Genomic DNA, 20,583 nt, shown 5'->3' on the forward strand with positions numbered 1-20,583 from the left:
GCATAACATGATCCTAGGATTGTAGACCTATATCCATTAAAAAGCCAAAGCTGGGTTTTAGAGCTAGGTGGTTAAGACTGCGGCGACTTTTATTTTATTTATTTATTTATTTTTTTGCTTCTCCACGTTTTCTAAAATTTCTGCGATGAACATGTAGTGCTTTTATAATAAGAAACAACAGAAGAAAAATAGGATATATAGTTCATAGACCCTGAGGAATAAATGACTGATGAAAAGTTAAAGAGGTATCTTTCTTGAGAACGTGTGCATTTTCACCCACAAAATAGCTTTAAGCTATGGGTAGAGAGGTGGTCAGAAGGACAAATGAGAAGAAGACGGAGACCACTAGCCTGGGCCTGAAAACAATCACTAAATGTTGACTTCTTTGCAGTTTACAACTTGGGATTTCTCTCCTCATGCTAGGAAACCAAGAGCTTAGGGAACCTGATTGAGGGATACTATAACTCCAATGAACTTGTGACAAACCTCAATGACACAGATGCCAATCCATTGCAAAGCCTAGAATAGGGGCAGACCCTTAGGGACATACCATAAATGATGCTGGTGGCACAAATTCTACTCTTCTGGTTTAGTTTGGAGAGGAATTTTTCTTTCAACCAACCAACTTTCATCACACCGATACTGCAAACAGCTAGAACATAGCTCCCCTGCTCATAAGGATTTAAAATCTAGCTAGGGTTGATTGTAAGAGAGAACTTTAGGATGCGTGCTACATATTTGCAAGTACAAGAATAAGGCAGTTAAGACTGACTTTAAAAGTGATCAGAACTGAACACTAAGATGCTGGTTAACTAGATTGAAGTACATAAATACAAAAGAGGACTGACTATTCAGCCATGAAAACAATAATCTGCATGTTTACTGACATGAAAAGATATTTATAGTATATTGCTCAGCGCAAAAGATTCTGAGATTATAATATAGATAACATTTTAATATTTACACATATATACACAGTCATATACCTATAGGCATTAAAATATGTAAATGGGACAGTGACAATGTCTCTAGCTTTCCTCTTACCTGCTTTTCTAATCTTTACATTAAATAAATATATATTCTTATGTAATACAAATATTTAAAGATAAAAGATAAACACCCCGTTAAAAATAAAATGGGGTCTCTGTATATTGTGGTAAAAGAAAACAAGTTATCCTAGACCAGTTTAAATTAAATAATTGTTTTTGAAGAAGGATAGTTTTGATCCGAGGTTTGAAGATGATGGTTTTAGAATGGCAGCGAAGGGAAGCAGTCTTGTTCAAAGCCCTCGGGTGGAAACTGGCAGATGTGCATGTGCATCTGTGCACATATGTGTGTGTGAGTGCTTGTGTGCATATTTTGGTGGTGAGGGTGAGAAGCGGATAACTTACCTAGAGCAAAGAAAGAAGTTAAAGGGCAATCTAGGGAATCTGACCTTTTACTCCAGGAAAAGAAGAGCCCCGAGGTTCTTCAATAAAGCAACAGCTCACTAAAAAATTTGTTAGAGGACAGCGATCCTAACGGCCCTGCGTCAATGGGATTGAATAGGGGAGAGACTGGAGCCTGGGGAACCAGCTCTAAGGTGGCTACAGAAGTCTCTGCTTGAGGTGACATGACCCCACTGACATGTGAACTATGGAAATGAGATGACAGGAGCAGATCTGAACAGCACCACAGAACAGGGGTCAGCTGGCAGGTGACAGTAGTCAAAAGCTACAGGCATAAAAATGAGTTCAGGGTTTTGATCAAAGAGGCTCAAGAAGCTGGTGGCGGAAAGAAAAACGTGAAGGGATATCTCCAGTGAGGCACCAAGGAGGAGATGATGCAGGTCTGAAGGACATTCAGGAAGGCCCAGGTACTCTAGCCCAAGTAGCAGAACGATGATTATAAAATCCTGGGAATCTAGTTCTGTCCCAGTGCTTCCTGTTGTGTGACCTCCCTCATCTATAAAGAGACATGGTAATAGCTACACTCGGCCTAGTGCAGAATGGTTGAAGGGCCAGGGAGATCATCTGGATAAAAAGCACCTGGAACAGTAAGCAGCTGTGCCAACACCTTGCGTTGTTATCATGCATGCAGGTGGTGGCTGCATGGAAACATTATCTCTGAGAACACGAGATCACAGAGGTCAAGATGGCCCGGGACTCAGCCTCAGCCTAGTCTTCAATGAACTGAGAATTTCTGAAGAATCCACTGATTCGACCTCCACTCCCCAAGCCGAGAAGCGGAGCGCCCCAGCTCAGGGGGAAGAGGAGCGAGGTCAGCATGCTCTGCACGGGCCTTTTCCCGGGGCTGCTAGAACCGGAAAGCCTTGGGCGTCAGCTGGTTCCAGCCCCTCGTTTTAAAGATGAGGAAACGGAGGCCCTGGGGAGCAGAAAAGTGACTTGGCCAAGGTCACCTAACTAGGAAAAGCCCACGATAGCAGTGGGAGGACAGAAGAATGATTTGATGGGATGGACCATTTTCTCTTCCTCTGCGGCCACCAAGCTGGTTCAGGCTGCTACCTTCTCCCTCCTGGACTATTGTACCTCCTGTCCACAACCTGTTCCACTGAGGCCAGAGTGATCTTTAAAAACCCAAACGTAACCATGTCACTTCCCTGCAAAAAACACTCTGATGGGTTAGGAGCAGTTCCATCCCTTTGGCCCTCTCCTGAAGGCCACAGCTCCTGTCCTGAGAGCCTGTCCCTGGTAACAGTTCCTACCCTTTGACCCTTCAACCCTGACATTCCTTTGCAAATAATCCCCTCATGAAATTCCTCAGCCACCCCTTTTGAGTTTTCTGCTGCTTTCTGACAGGATCCTGAAGATACCTCATGGCCTCTAAGGCTCCTTGTGATGTGACTCCTACCTGCCCCTCCTTTCTCCACCCATCATTCCCCTCATGCTCCAACATGTTATAAGCTATAGGTTATGTTATCAACTCTCAGTTCTCAGTGCATCTTCACAGCATTTATCATGATTTGTCATTATGCACACATGTCTGTATGTATATAAACACGTGTGTGATTATTTGATCTACTTCTCTCTCACTAGACTGTAAAATGAGATTCCCTGGTTGATCTAGTTTCCAGAGGCTGAAGGCCAAACGGTTTGGAGGCAAAATGTTTCCAGAGCCTCCCCCATCGCAGGCCACGGCACAGATAAACCCACCAGAGACTCGGCTGCTCCCAGCCTTCCTGTCATTCTCTTCCAGTGACAGAATAAAAAGGAGAAATGAACAATTGCTACAGATGCTCCAAAAACACCACCCTTGGCACCTCTTTAGCAGCATGTGGTGGGGGAGGCATCACAAGGGGTGCGGGGAGTGGGTGCTGGCTGCTCCCAGGAGCCAGGAGCCAGGAGCACAGTCAAGGCCTGGTGACAGAGCCTGCTGCCCTTGGGAACAAAGCTGGCAGCCCACAGGAATGTCCCAAAGATGGAGGAGGCTATTAACATGGCTCAGACTGCACCACACGGGGAGAGAATAGAGTCTTATTATTAACCTCAGTGTATTAATATTTAATCAAGCATCTTCACGATGATAGATAGCAGTCATCCAGAGAAAGGGAACAGCCTTGGTTCTGCAAATCGTTCCCGAGGAGGAAGAACAGCTTTTGTGAAGAGGGGAGAGGGAACAATGGGAGAAGGTGTTATGTTCTGGGCAGGACCACACAGTGCAGGTGGCATGCTGGCCTCTCCTGCAGGTTCAACACAAGTGGAGATGAGGAGTCAAATATTTATTGAGCACAGGTAAGTGGCGGGTTTATCTGTGCCGTGGCCTGCGATGGGGGAGGGAGAGAAACTCACAATGGCTGACCTCCAAGAGAAAGCTTCTGAGTCAATTATTTTTTTCTTCTGACAGTACATTAAAATGATTGTTGATGATCACATATACTTCTGTGAATGGTATATTTTCCCAATATATAGTCTCTAAATAAAACTCCATTTCATATTTTGAAATCTGAGAAACATTTTAAAAACCTCTCATTAATGACACCATCTTTGTTCTCACAGGTAGCTTAAGAGACAGTCAAATCACTAACACCTGATGCCTTGGTCTCCACCAGCTGCATCTGAATTTGTCAACTTAACAGGTTGCCAAGAAGCTGTTGGTTGCCCCAGCGTGGAGAAATCCTGCTCTCTGGAAGAAATCATTCACCCTCTGGACACAAAGCCCTTCTCAGGCACCTGGGACACCTGGGCTCAGCGTCATCCTGGTGCAGGTGAGGAAAGGGGCCCAGGGAGAGCCCAGGCATAACCTTTTGCTACCAAAGTCAGGAGTTTGTGGGGGGCAAAAGGGGTGGGCAGGCAGCAGCAGGGTCTGAGGGCCACTGTCCTAAGGCTCTGATGGAATATCTACTGGTCACAGAACTTAACCATGGGGCCTGGGCACAGTGGGTCTGGAAGATGTTCAAGGTTCAAAGTGGCAGCAACTATGTGCTTCAGAGCACAGGGACGAAGCCTGCAGTGCACCTGCTGCCCTGTTGCGTTCTCTGAATTGTCCTCAGACAACCTCACCACTCGGCTTCATCTCATTGCTAGTAAGAAGGCTGCAAAGAGAGAATGCAGAGAGGAAGCACTCCTCTAGTCTGAAACATCGCTTGGATTCCAGCTGTAGAGTGGGCTACACAATTTTCTGCACTTTGTTTGAAAAGGGCAGCTGTGTAATCTGTCCCTCAGTAATTGTTCAACAGGCCCTCTCCTTCTCACAGGCCTTCTCAGGAGACCCTGGACTGCTCTCTGCACTGCAACCTCCCAGGTGCCTCTGTGCACCACGGAGCTGGGATGCCAACCCATGTGCATGTGTGAGGTGAGGGGAGGTGTCTCTTTTCGAGGCACCTTTCTGTTGCATTCCTCCTCCCAGCTGGGCCACATCTGCCCTGAGTCACTGGGATACACAACCAGATGCAAGGGGGTGTGCAGACAGGCAGAGGCCTCCTCTGGGATGAGGAGACAGACCACAGAGGGTGGGCATTCTGGCTGGTAAATTCCCTGCACCCTGCAGTGCTTCCTCCTTCATCCAGACACCATCCATGTTTACTGAATGTCTCCCAGTATGAAAAGGGGAAGGACAGGAAATGGGGTGTGAGTGACGATGAGGGTGGCTTAGGAAACACTGGGAGCTTTTCTACTGAAACACTGAGGACAAAACCTCTTAGGGAGATTGGAACTTGGCCTTTTCAGCTGCTCCCCTTCCTCTAATCTTTCAGAACAAGTCCCAAAAGTAGGAATGTGCCAGAGCCAGTCATCAAAGCAGAGGACAGCCCCCCTGTTCAGGAAGATGCCTCCTGGCTCCTCATCATTGAACCTCATTAAGTGCTGCCATCTTTAGAGGATGACGTTGAGAGCTAACATCTGTTCAGGGACCGAGTGGGCAAATATTCCTGCTGGGCCCGCAGCCTTCCTTCCCCTCAGCATTGCCAAGGTCAAATCCATCTCCTTCCAGGAGACTTCTGTAGTGTTTACTTACCCACCTCCCCCTTCACTTTAGCCACTTTAGGCTGACTCGCAGTTTCAAATCCAGAGTAATTCATTCTGGAGGGAGATCAGGTATTTGTATAGCGATGTGGCAGTTTCCACACAGAATAACCAGATGGCTTGTTAATTCTGGCCCAGGGAGGAAGAGCTGGGAATGGTTTCAAAGGCAGAATAGGGAGTATTTCTTTTGGAGTTAAGACAAAGTTGACTCAAGAAGCAGGAAAGATGAAGTCCAGTTAACAAAATGCAAGTCTTCTAACCACAGGTTACTAAGTGGAGAAGGACCCTGAAGAGCTGCCACACTGGGAAAAGCATCCAACAAGGCTTATCTTTTGGTTTCTTGGGGCTTCCAGGTCACCCAGCTGATGGCAGAGGCACAGCTGGGATCCTGGCTAGATGGCCTGAGGAGAAAGTTCTGCAGGGCATGGTGCTTCTTCCCCACAGGCATTGAAAAGGGCGGCTCTGTGTAATCTGTAAGCTCTTGGGGACCCAGCCAAGAGCTTCAAGCAAAAACTCCTAGCTCCTTGTCCACTTGGCCTATTTGTGTAGCCACGTGTGATGAGCAGGCTGGGAAACTAGTGGAAATGGGGTGATCAGGACAATCAGGAAAGAGCCTCCATCAGCTCTTTCTTCCAGCTCGGGCTTTGTAAGACAAGGGAGAGTAAGGGTTAACTGGGACAATGACAGATAATACTATTGGATGTGTAAAGCTGTAGAAGAGAAGGGACAGAAAGATATTATAACTAAGAAGATTTCCTATAAATACGAACATTTACCTAGTATTTTACTATTATAAAGCTTCCATGAAGTTTACCTTACTTGGGACTCTCAACAACCTTGGGAAAGTACGACTGCCCTGATTTGATAAAACAGGAAGCTGATTCAGTCATCCTCCACAGCAGTGGAATCAGGACTTGAATCTGGGTCTTGTGACATTTCTTCTGCGCCCCAGAGCCTTCAATTTCAGAAAGAAAAGGCCAGGCCAATCTCTCCAGCTGTGCCACATATACCTACAAAGCAGGTCAGAACCACCATATAGGAAACATAGAACCAATGTCTTCCTTGCCATAACACTCTTAGGAGTTGAGGAGTGGCCGTGGAGCATGCTAAAATGATGGGGATCAAGGGTAGTTTCTGCTTCCTGTACCTCTTGGGAAAGGCTGGACTGCCAAGGCAGCCCCAAAGATAGTACTGAAGAGAAAAATGTCAAGAAGTTAAAACTGGGGAGACTGACTCTTTATCTGCTCCGACTACCCACCAGAATGGGTCCAACCTACCACTCTACTTCGAACCTTCTCAAATCTTTAGCTTCTCTCACAGGTCACTCAGAGTGGACTCTCAGGAGAGGAAAGTCAGTAAACTGCTCAGGTTATTTGTTTTAAAAAATCCCGAATGAACCCCCAACTTCCATGTTTACTTGTTAGCCAGATGTTCTGAATGATTAAGGTCCATGCAGCTCTATATTCTGTAGTTCCTCTCTCTCTGAAGCATTCAGGTTCTTTGGTAGATAAGATGCACACTCTTGGTGAGGAATAGGTAAGGCCGATGGAGGCTCTTTCCTGATTGTCCTGATTACCCCATTTCCACTAGTTTCCCAGCCTGCTCATCAGACGTGGCTACATAAATAGGCCAAATGGACAAACTCTTAGCCCATCTGCCTGTCAGAGTCACACACATCCTTTAACCCCCAACGCAAGGCCACCTCCTCCACCAACAAGTCTGATTCTCCCCGCATCTCTTTCTTTGCTCTCATTGCTATTTAATTACGTGCCTTTCCTACAGGTCTCTAATTCTACTTATGCTAATTAGTGATGAACATTGTTCATTTTCTCTAATAGATCATAAACTCCTTAGAGACAGATACTATGTAGAATTTCTCTCTGTGGTTCCCCCTCCACGTTCACGTCTGGCCAGGGCTTTAGCTTTACACATAGTAGGAGAACAATAGATAATTGTTATAATGGAATTTACTTTGGTTTCTTAATAAACAGTGTATCTGTGAGACGGATCAAACGATCTCTGCACAAAAGACAGTCCCAACTCCTCAAACTGTCCTTTGGCAAACCTTATGGAACATGGTGCCCCTCTCCCTCCAGCCACATCCCCAGGGTCCCTGCCCCCAGATTCAGCCAGCACGAGGTATAAAGAAGGTGAAACCAGACTGGCAAAGGTAAGGGTTCCGAGTTTGGTTATTTAAAGAAGTTAAAATTACATAAACAAAAACAAGGGGTTGGTGCTATTATATGCCCCCAAGGAAAACCATGGAAGGGTTTTACGGGGTAGAGGGTGGAGAGGAGGCGATGGAGGAAAAAGAAAGGGAGTTTCCTGCAAAGAACAAAGACACGAAGAGCGATAGCTTCGACCTGAATGGATTCCCCACCACGACAAGGGAATGAGACACCCCATTCCTGTTATGGGAATGGGGAGCCCACACACGCCTGAGGTAAAAGGTCTTTATGGTTTCAGAGGGGCCTAGAGCCCTGTCATGCCTCAGGATCAGCTGGAGACCAAGGGACCTGGGAGCAGAGTGAAGAGAGGGAAGTTGGACGAGTACTACCATGAAACTCGCAGCCATGAGCAATGGGGTGGTGGAGAATCCCTCCAGAAAGTGCCCTTCTGACACGGCAGAGGACGGGGACGAGCAATGATGAGGGAAACAAGTCCGATTCAGGCCAATCACTGGTAGAGCAGGTGAAGTAATCCACCTCTACCCTCCACACACCTACACACCACCTCATATAACTCAAACTCTCTTTACTGGCCAAGGCCTTAGGGTCAGAATATAGCTTCCCTGGGCCAGGCTCAAGGCAGGCAGTGGTCACAGGGGTCTGTGGGAGAAAAAAAAGAAAAATCCCAAGAATCAGATCTCAGCCAGCAGGGGGAGGAGAAGCCATTGAAGCTATTTCTACTAGAGATTTAAGATTCCCTCCCTCCCTCTCTTTCCAGACATGCTCACGCACTCCCTCACTCATGCTTTCTCTCTCTCTCTCTCTCTCTCTCTCTCTCTCTCTCTCTCTCTCACACACACACACACACACACACACACCACACACACACACACAGATATCTATTATGAAACTGCTAAGTAAAAATCTAATTTCAGTTTAAGGATAAGAGGTTTAGTCCAGAAAATCCTTCTCTCTGAGGCAGTGTGGGAAGGATGTTATCTGTTCTCAATTTTCTATCAAATCACTATTTCCTTTTGAGTCCACAGAGAGGATGACGATAATTCCTCTACCCAGGACGAGGCAGGAGACTGAGGGGCACACTGAGGCCCCAAGCACTCTGCCCAGCTGTCCAGCCCCTGAGACACTCCTTCTTCCAGACCTTCTCTTACTTCTGACGTTGGCCACAAGTCATTCGAGACAGAGGCAGAGGGCAGGGCCCACCTGGCACCACCTCTGGCCCTGGAGGAAGTGGGGGACATGTGGGAGTAGAGGCTGCCTGAGCCTGTGCTCCCTCCCAAGGGGGCCCAGCCTCTCTGAGCCATGCAGCCACATCTCCGTTGCCACCCTGCAAGGGCTCACGCCCGTGCACAGAGGATTCACCACAGGCAAAGAGGACAGTGAACCTCGGGATTGTGAGAACGGCTCCCTTAACCCCCCTGGCCCCAAACGGTACCTGCCAAAGCCTTGATCCGGGACCTCTCAAAGAGCCTGGCCGAACTGTTGTCATTGTCCAACTCATCATCTGGGGCATCCCAGCGGGCATTGATCCGGCTGTACGGTGTCTGGTTGCCCACGTTTTCAAACTCCGTGGCTGATGTCATGTCAGCAGGCTCTCAGCAGCTATGCCTGCCTCAGTCTTCATGGAAGGGTCCCTGGGGAGGTGGGGCGGGGGGACAGTAACACAGTCAGAGGGTTAGCTCCCACCCCCTTGGACTTTTTCTCAGGGGCAACTTATATGGAGCATCCAACAGGAGTAGATCCGTGCAGGAGGAGCACACAGTGCCATCTGCCTCATTCTGCTTCCTACCCACGGTCTCTGGGTCCTTGGATATAAAATATTGCAACAGCAGCAGCAACAGTAACAGTGGCAGTGGCGGCAGAGACAGAGAGCTGATGCAGCAAGGGTCAGGACCACCAGCAGGTGGAGACGTCAGTTGCAGCAAGTCCGCTGCTTCCTCCAAACCCGCCGCCACGGCTGCGGGAGCCCCAAGATGGGTGGCTCTCCTGGGAGCCTGCGGCTGGCAGGACAAGCGGGAAGAGCTGCCCCACCCCCACCTAGTGTTCTGGGGCCAGGACCCAACCTGCGGGGGAGGTGGGGACAGTAGAGGAGAGGGGAGAAGCTGGAAGCTGGCTGACTCTGACTCAAGCCGGAATCAGTGGGAAGAGACATGAACGCGAGCTCCAAGATGCCACTGGTGCCACCAGCCCAGGCAGCTGCACTGGGGGAAGTCGTCTCCTCCCAGAGGCTGCCCAAGAACCCTGTGAGTTCTTTCCCAGAAAGAATATTTCAGAAAGCTGGGCTCTTAGTTTTGCCCTCTCTGAAGCGTGACCAAGTGTTCAGATAAGGTCTCCTGTTGAATCCCAAGACAGACCAAGGAGCCCAGACGAGCCTGCTGTCCCATCAGGCCTGTCAGCATGATGGTAGGTGGTGGTGGTGAAGGAATCCCACGGAGCTGTGTCTGTTCATCTATGCAATGGACACGGGCATCAGGAGCACGGGGTCTTCACTCACTTGTCGTTTATCTTGTTCGTTCGTTTGTTCATTCATTCATTCTTTCATTCATTCGTGATTAATTCAAATATGTGCCACTGAGGTGGCAGGCACTGTGCTAGGCGATTACGAGTAAGATGGGAAGGGCCCTGTTCTCATGAAGCTTATATTCAGGCAGCAAGACAGACGATTAAATGAGCAATTACAAGAAGTATGATGTGTGCCACTATTGGGAAAGGATGGGAAAGGTGGGGGACTCGTGGTAGGGCTGGGTATCAGGGGAAGGAAATTCTAAGCTGATTCCTAAAGGAAGCCTGGAGGCTTCCTGCGAAGGGATAAATGGAAAGGGATGAGTCCAAACAAAGGGAAGAAAGAGCAGGTGCATAGTTCTGAAAGTGAGAAAAGCATGGCAGAATTAGGAACCTCACGATGTAACTAGAGGGCCAGGATGGGGAGAAAAGTGGGACAGGAAGCGAGAGGCACCAGGCTACGTCTTGAATGTCTTGGGCCTTTGGAAAAAGACTAGTTTTCCTTCAGCCTTATTTTCCTCACCTGTACCTGCCACTTGGTCATCTCCCCAGGGAGTTTAAGGGACTCCGAGATCGAGTCTGTTAAGAGAAGACAGGGAGCCCAGAGACTTCATATCCAAGAGAGAGAAAGGGGGTTGGGTGGGGAGGCCATGAGGCAGACAAATGACGCATGTCCATAACTAGTGAGCTGTGAGGTAAACCACTCCCTCCATGAGTATGTGCATGCACACCCCCCCATACACACACTCATGTCACATACACAGAGACGCAGTCCAACACACACACTCACCCACCGAAGTAGGCACACTCTTGAAGAAGAAATGAAGCAAGCTCGCCAATCCAAGCATAACTGCAGTGCTAGAGCCCTTATTTTTCAGACAGAATCACTCCACACTCTTTTTTTTCCCAGTCTGATTAATCAATCCCACCACATCCCTTTGAGGTAAGACAGGAACCAGAATTAGCCACCTTAATTGTAACAGGGAGAAAACCAAGGCCTACTACAGGATGTGGACTCCCCAAGGTCATCTAGGAAATTACTGCTGGGACCACGGACCAAGCTGCAGCTCAGTTTATTCCCCTAGACCAGGTAGATTTTTAAAGAAGCAGGTGGAGAAAAAACATGGCACATGGGGACAGAGGGCATCCCTCAGCTTCCAGGACTTGGCAAAGGTGTTTGCTACTCGGAGAAGGGAAGGTACAAGGTGGGGAAGCCAGTTATTACCCCAAACATAGCAGGCCCTAGGAAGCCAGGCCTGTGCTCAAGAATACCCTTGTCCCTTTGGACAGCCTGTCATCTTCCACAAATGGACACACTACTTCCAGGCTGAGACTTCCCACCCAACTGGATGGGCAAAGATAGCTGGGAAGGATGCCCACTCCCCGTGCCTTTTCCTACTTCCGTGAAGGGGAACTACAGTTGCTCTGAGCTCTAGGCGGGAGAGGGACTGAGAGGCTGAGGGACCCAGCACCCAGAGGGGCTGAGCTGCCAGACGCAGGAGACGAGGTGAGATCAGATCCTGTGTGCAGGAGGTAACTGGACCCTGGCTCTTCTTGTCTCGGGCTATTTTTAAGAGTGGCTGTGAGAGGCCCAGGCCTCAGGGCTGGGGGAGTGAGATTACCTGTGCTGTGGCTCCGTAAATAAGTCTGCCCCTGAAAGATGAGCCTGAGCAAGCAGCCCAGCAGCCCAGCGTTCAAGACAAGATTGATGTCCCCGGGTGCAGAAGAGCAGCCACTTGACAGTAATTCATCCTGCTTAAAAATGCCATGCCTCCTGTGACTGCAGCTCAGGGAAGGCAGCAGCCAGGCAGCAGCTCTGCCCAGACGTGAAAAAGACACCTGTGTGTGTGTCTAAATACACAAGTCCAGAGGTTTTAAGGGTCAGGTCCCTGAAGACAAACACTAAGGAAAGAAGATTCGGAAGCTGAAAGGAGGCCCTCTTCCTCCTGCCCTCCAGCCGTGTCCACCTGAGCAGGCTGCCCAGATGGCATTCCATCAGAGGGGGTGGGGCAGCCAGTGTGCTCAGTGGCAAGGGGAGAAGAATCTTGGAGAAATGAGGTGCTAGAGGCAGAAGAGAAGAAAATAAGAAAACAGGAAAGCTACAGATGGTTATTTCAGGAAAACAAAACAAATCCGAAAAAAATCTCTGTTGCCTAAAACCAAATTTAACCCAGTGCTTTCTCAGTGTCACTCATGTCTATTTTCATTACTGTCATAATGTCCCTTCGAAAGTCTGGCAATAAAGAAACCATCAGGATTGAAAAGAATAGCTTTTAAGGCTGTAAGTCATCTATGCATCTGGAGCAGCCCTCCAATGCTATGGAGGGCAGCAAGTACATGGCTAACAGCAGGCCTTAAACCGTACCCAACTCCCCTGCCAGTGAACCCAGGAAAAAAAGGCCTAAAAATTGGGTAGTTCCTTGTCCAGTCACTCCCCAATTCACCCTCAAGCTCCTCAGAAGACTTTCTCATAACCCTCCAGACCCTTGTTAAAGCGTAGGTGGGTCTTCTTTGGCCTGTGGACTCTACTCAGGAAAGCCCACCTTCCCTGTCCAACCACTTGCCTGTCTAGCAGCTGGGGAGGCCCATCTCTAAATGCACAGATCACAGGCTCGCCCTGATCCAGTGAGTTCTGCCACCTCCTGGGCCCCAGGTTATATTTTGAGCAGGGTGGGTCCCTAAAACATTTGCCCACAGCTCAGTACTGAAAAGCTCATCTTATCACACAAGGCACTCACTCGCAGAAGGAATGCCTGCTTGGTAAGTGGATTTCACAATATCACTGACGCAATGCACAGCTCCTCCCTTCACACGTGTGCCCAGAAACCCATCCACTTCTGAGATCACGTGTTAGGCCTCAGAATCTCAACCTCCTGAGCTGTGCCCAGTTAATTCCTGGGCAGAAACGAAGCCAAGAAATGGCTGCAGTGGCAGCTCCTCTCCCGCCTGCAGGGTGCTGCCAGAGCCCTAGCTAGAGCTCATTTTGTCCCTTTCCATAGTGCTGAGATGAGGATGGATGTGCATCTCTTTTCTTCCTGTCCCCACTTCATCAGCTCTTCCCTGGACCACACAAATGTGAGAAACAACAAAGCCCAAAGGTCTACTTCAGGGATGGGAAATGGGGGAAATATAGGGTGTGCCACTCTGTCTTAGGAGGGTCACAGGTGCAGGATGTTGCAATAGCTTGGACGCCATCTTCCTTAAACAGAATTGAGACCCACTCTACCTTTATTTTCTCTCTAGCTGTAAGGTTTGACTCCTCACCTGTTGCCTATTTTGTCCTGCCTCCTCATGCTCCCCAAAACCTGCTTTTAACATATTTTGGTACTACGGCAACCCAGTTCAGGAGATTAAATCCTGAAGTTTCCCTGGTAACTTTTCTGCCAATGCATTTACAAAAGGGAACGTCCTTCCACTCCCTCTGATCATAATCTCATTGGGTAGTCAGTGACACCTTAAAGAATAACTATGTATAGTGCCAGATGGGTACTAGACTTATCAGGGGGATCACTTTGTAAATGATATGTCTAACCACTAGGCTGTAGACCTGAAACTAATATATAATAATATTGAATGTCAATTGTAACTGAAAAATAAAAATTAAAAAATAAAAGAAAATAGAACATAAGAAAAAGAATATATAAATGCTCACTAAAACAGCATAAGAACCAGTGAGATGCCCAGTGCAGAGTACTCTAAATCTGTCTTCAGCCCGAACCTTCTTTCTACACCCAAGCTCTAGTCTGGCACCTCCATCTGTCTATCAGACATCTCCGCATAGAAATTACAGCTCAATCTCAATATGGCTAAGACTGCACACATGGCTCAGGAGGACAGGAGAACTGGAGGGTTTCAAGGCCAAGGGGTCACAGTGATGCCCAGGTAAACACGCCCCCTGTGAGTGACCTTTCCAGCAGATGGACGCTGCCAGCAGTGCCTGAACCAAGCCCTCTCCTCCTCAGATCACATTTTGCTTTTCCACACTCTGCAGTTCCCATCCTGACCTGTCTGGCTCCCAGTCCATCAGTGGCAAGGTGTAGTTTGGGTTTCTTAATTAAAGTCTCAAGATTCCCATCCATGGCTACCATCATCAAGGATCCCCACGCATCTGCAATATCCCGGTCCGTCTAGTCCACTGCTGTTTGGTAGGGCGTTACCCAGACCCTTCTGCTCTAGTTTCTGTCACCAGGCAGGGACTTCAGGCACACATGTCACAACTTGTCCACCCTCATCATGGAAAAATCTCTTACTAAGAACTGGCTCCAATTATGCAGCTGCTGGAATGGGGGTGGGAGTGGAATCATGGCCCCAAAAGTTCTTACAGGGATTTGGTTGGAGAACAGGTGCAGCTCATCTCTGATACAGGGATTGTCCCATTAGCTCTCTATCTTAGTAGCATCTATCAGTTTCTTGTGTTCTACACAGAGGCAAATGTCCACTAGGAATGACTAAAAGAGACAGGAGAAATGATAATATATGTACATAGTTTTCAAAGACTATTCTCTATTGGGATTCTTGGGCTCAATATCTACATTCACAGAAAGCTATTACAATCCAGTCCTACCTCTTCTTATCTGTCTCAACTCACTTATTTCAAGATAGACACTGGCCTCCTATCCCCAAATAAGTAACATTCTATGTCAGGGGTCCCCAATCCCTGGACTGCAGACCAGTACCAGTCTGTGGCCTATTAGGAACTGGGCCGCATATACCAGGAGGTGAGCGCGGGCCAGCGAGCGAAGCTTCATCTGTATTTGCAGCCACTCCCCAGAGCTAGCATCACCGTCTCGGCTCCACCTCAGATTATCAGGCATTAGATTCTCACAGAAGCACTCATGCCCAGTGCCAAAAAGGTTGGGGACCACTGATCTAGGTAGTTGAATGGAAAAGTTGATGTCCAATTTCTTGTCTTCTATGAAGACTTTCCAAAAATAACCACAATGACCTCTCTTTCTTCTCTGATGAAAACTGCACAGAGAGGTAGTGAAGTCCCAACATTGGAAGTGCTCAAGAATTGCTTGAAATAATCATTGAGATATTTTTAATGAAGTAACTGATTCAGAAAAGATCATTAAGAAACTAAAACCGTCAGATAAGAGGTTGATGGGAAGTATACAATAGTTCCCAACACTTGAATTTACTGATGAATCCGAATATCACAAAGAACAGGACAACTAGATACTGTGTGTCTCCTGATATGATTTAATATGAAGGACATCATGGCCAAACACATTCTTGTGAAAAAGGCTGAATCTCAATCTGATCAAGTCTTTAGAGCTAACTTTTCATTTACAGGAATTATAGGAGATTGAGAGATAAGTTAAATGACAACATGAGGAAGCAAAGGAAGAAACTCAGAACATGGGACATTCTGCAGATGATGACTCCATTCCTTTGACAAGTTCATGGCATTCACACACACACACACACACACACACAGAGCAGGTACTGCTGTAGATCAAAACAGAGGAGTTGTAATAACTGAATACAATGTGTATCCTGTTTGGATCTTGAATCAATTAACTATCAAAACATATCTTTGAGACAATCAGGGAAATCTGAATTATAGACTCAATATTGGATGATCACCAGGAATTACAGTCAATTATGTTAGGTGAGATAATGGCATTTTAGTTATACAAGAAAACAAACACATTTTTTAGAGATGCTGAAGAATGTAGGGGGCGGGGCATGACATGTAGCCTGCGATTTGCTTAAATATGCTTCAGCAAGGTGGAGAGCCGATGGCGCAGGTGGGAAACCACTAATCATTGTTGACACGGGGTGATCCATACATAGGGAGGTTCATGAATCTATTCTCTTTCCTTTTGATATATATTTGAAACTCTGTATAATAAAAATGTTTGTTTATTATTAAACTTAAATTTCTATCAATTTTACTTAAAAACCGTCATAATCCCTAGGTATAGCTGGAACTTAGAGGAGAAGTCAACCCCTTATCATGGCCCTAATGCCCAGCGTAATCGCCTGCCTTTCTCTCCAAGCTCATCTCCCTATACTCACTACGTGCAACTTGCAAGCCTCCTTTCAGTTCTTCCAACTTGTCATTTGTTCCCCAGTTCAGGCTCTTGTGCATGCTGTGCCCTCAGCCTGGGACACTTCCTGGAGCATCTCTGCATGTCTGGCTCCTTCTCATTCTTCAGGTCTCCTCTTAGACATCACTGCCTCATAGAATTCCTCCCCAAGTGTGCTATCTAAGGTAAGTCCTTGTCATCCTCAGCCTGGGCACCCCGCTTGGCCCCTTCATAGCTCTCATTATGACTGTGATTACTCATATATCTGCCAGTTTACTTTGTTTTTTGCCTTTTCCTGCTTAGACTATAGGTTCCTTGCAAGCAGCAGCCAAGTCTGTCTTACTCATTGTATTCCAGTGCCTACCACTGTCCTTGGGACATACCTCCTCCTAGAGACCTAAGCTCAAACTTTGGAATCTCCTGAAACCTTTCTGTCCCACCATATACCTTGATTCATGCACTACTCATTCAGTTATCCCACTTACGTGTAGTGTCCATTCAATACGTATTCATCACCAAGGCCAGTCATTATATGTCTGTAAAGTGTCTTCCACTCATCATTCTTTTATGTTCTAAAGCTTTCACTTCACTTTAGACCCTTACCATTTCCTGCCTGGACCTGTGTAACGGTCCACTTCTGTTCATGCTCAACCTCTTCAATCCATTCTGCATAGCCCTTCTCATAGTGACACACCTCTGCTCCATAAACTCTCAGCAACTCTGTTGTACACAGTCTAATCCAAAGCCCTGCACCATTCCGTGCTGAGCTCATATTCTTTCTTATGCTAACTCTGCTCCAGCCAGGGGGGTCCACATGCCTCCACCATTGTATCATGTGCCTCTACAACTTTATTTGTGTTACATACCATATGCTAAAATTTAGGCATCTCTCCTCTCTCCTTGCAAATATAATCTGCAAACATTTAGAAACACAATATATAACATTTTCCTAGAATCTGAGTGAGGTTGCCTTTCCCCTCCTATCCAGCCCCATGGATCCTCCACTGCCTCTATGCCATAGTGAAGCAGGTGGTCCAGATGGGTTTAGGGAAAGCTGGTGATGATCCGTGTACTCGCCTCGCCTCCTCAGTCCTACTCCCTATACCTAGTCTCATTGCTTTTGCTGGGGGAGGCCAGATCATCACCATCCTTCCCTCTGTCCATCTTTCTAATCCTGGGAAGAAGATAAGTCTTCAGATTTTCTCCCCTCCATCTTCACTTTAACACGCTCAAGTCTTCCCATCTGAAACAAAACTTCTTGGCATCCTGTCTCTCCTCCCTTTCAGAGCCAAACTTCTTGACAAAGTTACCAAGGATAGGAACAGACAACTTACAGAAATAAGGAGATTCAAAAGGCTAAAACCCTATGAGGAGATACTCAAGGTCATTACCCAAGAAATGCAGATTAAAATAAGGAGACACCACAGGCAAACAGCAAGCTGGATAATGCGAGATGTAGATGCTGCGGGGTGTGGACTGGCCTATCCATTTTGGAGGGCAGTCTGCCAGTTCTCAATCAGGTTACATATTTGCAACTCTGTTCCTGGGCACAGAGAGACCAAAGAAATTCTCACTCAGGTCTAAAAGGGGACATCTGCAAGGATCTTCACTGCAGCACTGACCGTGGTGGCAGGGAGGTGGAGATAAACCTGTGTGCCATCACTGGGGGAGAGACAGTAAAATGTGGTGAATGTGAACATGGAGGATATAGAGTAGCACTGGAGGATCTTAAAAACATAGTGTTAGATAAAATAAGAAACAGAATGAAATCTATAGCATGCCATTGACATAATTTTAAAAGATACGTGCATAAAACAATATATATTAAAAGAACACATACAAACAAAAGGAAAACTTAAACACATGAAAATGGTTGCCTCTACGTGGAGCGAGGGGAATAGAAAAGGAAAATGGAGATAAAAGGAAATCAACCAACCAACCAATCAACCAGGAGAGGGGCCTTGCCTAGAAAGTGACAATGATGAACTGAGAGGTATGAAGACCTCTGCTAAGGTATAAATAGAAACAGTATATTTATGTATATTCCTATATTTATGTAGCTTCCTCATCCCATACCAAACTCGCTCCTCAATTTACTGAAATTTGGCTTCTCCTATCACTTCATGAAACTATTGTTTCTAAAGAGTACATGACACTTCCCTTCCTTGTTGCCTAAAACAACAGACACTTTTCAGGTCTTTTCTTGACTTCTTGGGAGCATTAAGCTCTTGTTGGCCTTTCCAAAGTTTCCTGAAATCATGTCCTTTGTCTTCTAAAACATGTTCCTTGTTCTCTCTTAACTCTCGGGCCCTTCCTCCTTGGCCTGCTCTGTGGGCAGCTTTTCCACTACCCATCCCTTGAATGGTGATGTTTCCAGATTTCTATCTTGGGTCCTCTCCACTTCTTCCTGTCTACACAGTCTTCCTCGGCCATCTCCTTCACTTCTATGACTTGAACTACCATCTCATGCTAATGGCTTCCAAATCTATCTACTCAGCTCTCTTCTATCACATCTGACTGCCTTCTGAACACCCACCTGGAGGAGCCACAGGCTCCTCATACTCAACATGACCCCCAGTTGAATCTATCATCATTCTTGTCCCAGTCCTTCCTGTTACGTTCTCTGTCCACCGATATCCCAATGGCCCAAACCAAAACCTAGGGTCACGCTCTACCTCTCTCCTTTTCTCTCAGTATCTCTTCAACTCAGTCCCTCGATGTCTCTCAGATCTCTATTCTATTTCCTCTGCTCCCTCACTTCTGGCCACCATCAAGGCTAGTGGTTTCCTGCTGATTTCTTAGTACCCATATTTGCATTTTTGCCTACTATCCCAACCCATCTTCTATGCTATAACAAGAAAGATTGCCTTAGAATATGAATATGATAATGTCATTACCATACTTTAATAGCTCTTCTCTATCTCAGAAGAAAGTTAAAAACCCTAATAAATCACAGTCAAAGCCCTTCGTGATCTACCCCGTACCTGAACACTATTTCCATTTAATCCTTCCTCCCTGCCACAAAGAAATCTATTCAGATTCCTAGGTCTCTCTGTTCATGCTCTTTACACATGCTGTCCCCGAAACCCAGAGGACCCTCCCTCTTTTTTCAGAATAATTTCTTGTCCTTCGGAACTCATCTTAGCCTTCACTCCCTTCAGAAACCTCCTCATCTCCACCACCACACCCTGCAGCAGTGGGGGTGCTTCTTTTAAGTTCCCATCACGGTGCTCATTTTCATCAATGCACTCAACCACCTTATAGGATAAGAATCTATTTCTGTCTTTTCCAATAGACTGTAAGCTATTTGAAGCCAGGGACTTCTTTATTCATTCTTTTTGTTCTCAGCATAAAGCCATGTACATGAAATGAGTCTACAAAACACTGAACGTATGGATGAGAACTAAGAAATGAAAAGCACTGCTTCTTAAGAGGATAAGAGTAACTCCTGCAGAGGACACACTATTTGGAGGCCGACTTAGAGGTCAAGATGTTGAGGAGGCTGGCAATGTGGTATGTAGCAGTGGTGCTGTAGATTCAGGCTGGGCATCAATAGCTTGACATTGTCACTATTTCTCTTACTGCCTGAACCACACATTTCTGCCGTCGCTTCCTCTTTGGCTAGACTGTGGTGGCAGAAGGGATGGGCAGTGGCATCAAGGACCAAGCTCTTATAAATGTCTACAAATCCTGAAACCACTCAGGGCAGCTCTGACTCAACTCATGCCTTAATTTCCTCACCCGAAACACTGATGAAAGCAGCAGCTTCTCACTCAGAACTCTTCTAGACAGGGAAGCCCTATCCCACTTAGCTGAGAAGTCTTTTTATGTTTTTTTCTTGTGTCACAGAAATGTCAATCATAGGATGGTTTCTATCCATACTCTGCCACACAAATGAAAAGAGCTATTTTAAAAGTTGAACCTATAAATAATATATAAGTTAAGGGTGCCAACTTAGTTATTCATTCATGTTATAGCTTTTAAAATAATTGAAATTAATCTTTTAAAAGTTGCTTAAGTCCACAAGGGCTCCTGAGGAAGGAGGTGTTGTTTAGAGGATTTTCCCATCTCTGGTCTGAGCACAAGCCTAACGCAGTGGGGCTGTCCTGGAGACATAAGGGGAGGTGCCTGAAAGGGGGAGTTCCAGTCTTGCAGCAAAGGCAAGTGCAGCCTCTTTAGGCCTGGCAGGACCAATTTCTGCTGTGTATAACCTCCCAGGCTTGCAGAGAGAGCACCCCTTGGCCAATAGAGTCTATTCAAACTAAAGAGCTTCTGTAGAACAAAAGAAACTATCAACAAAATGAAAAGGCAACCTACTGAATGGGAGAAAATATTTGCAAATCGTATATCTGATAAAGGGTTAATATCCAAAAAAATATCTAAAGAACTCAAACAACTCAA

The 20,583-nt window shown here is 46.6% G+C and overlaps 1 protein-coding gene across 1 annotated transcript in view; it reads right to left on the minus strand.

The window, feature by feature from the left end:
- Positions 1 to 20,583, minus strand: part of SPTB (spectrin beta, erythrocytic) — a 110,503-nt gene that overhangs the window by 52,544 nt on the left and 37,376 nt on the right. The window contains exon 2 of the mRNA XM_039875236.1: positions 9,081 to 9,279. Coding sequence (XP_039731170.1) covers positions 9,081 to 9,228 — 148 coding nt within the window. The 5' untranslated portion in view covers positions 9,229 to 9,279. The remainder of the gene's footprint in view (positions 1 to 9,080; positions 9,280 to 20,583) is intronic.

The sequence above is a fragment of the Pteropus medius genome, unplaced genomic scaffold (assembly GCF_902729225.1).
Source record: "Pteropus medius unplaced genomic scaffold, Ma_sr-lr_union100, whole genome shotgun sequence".
NCBI classification, from domain to species: domain Eukaryota; kingdom Metazoa; phylum Chordata; class Mammalia; order Chiroptera; family Pteropodidae; genus Pteropus; species Pteropus medius.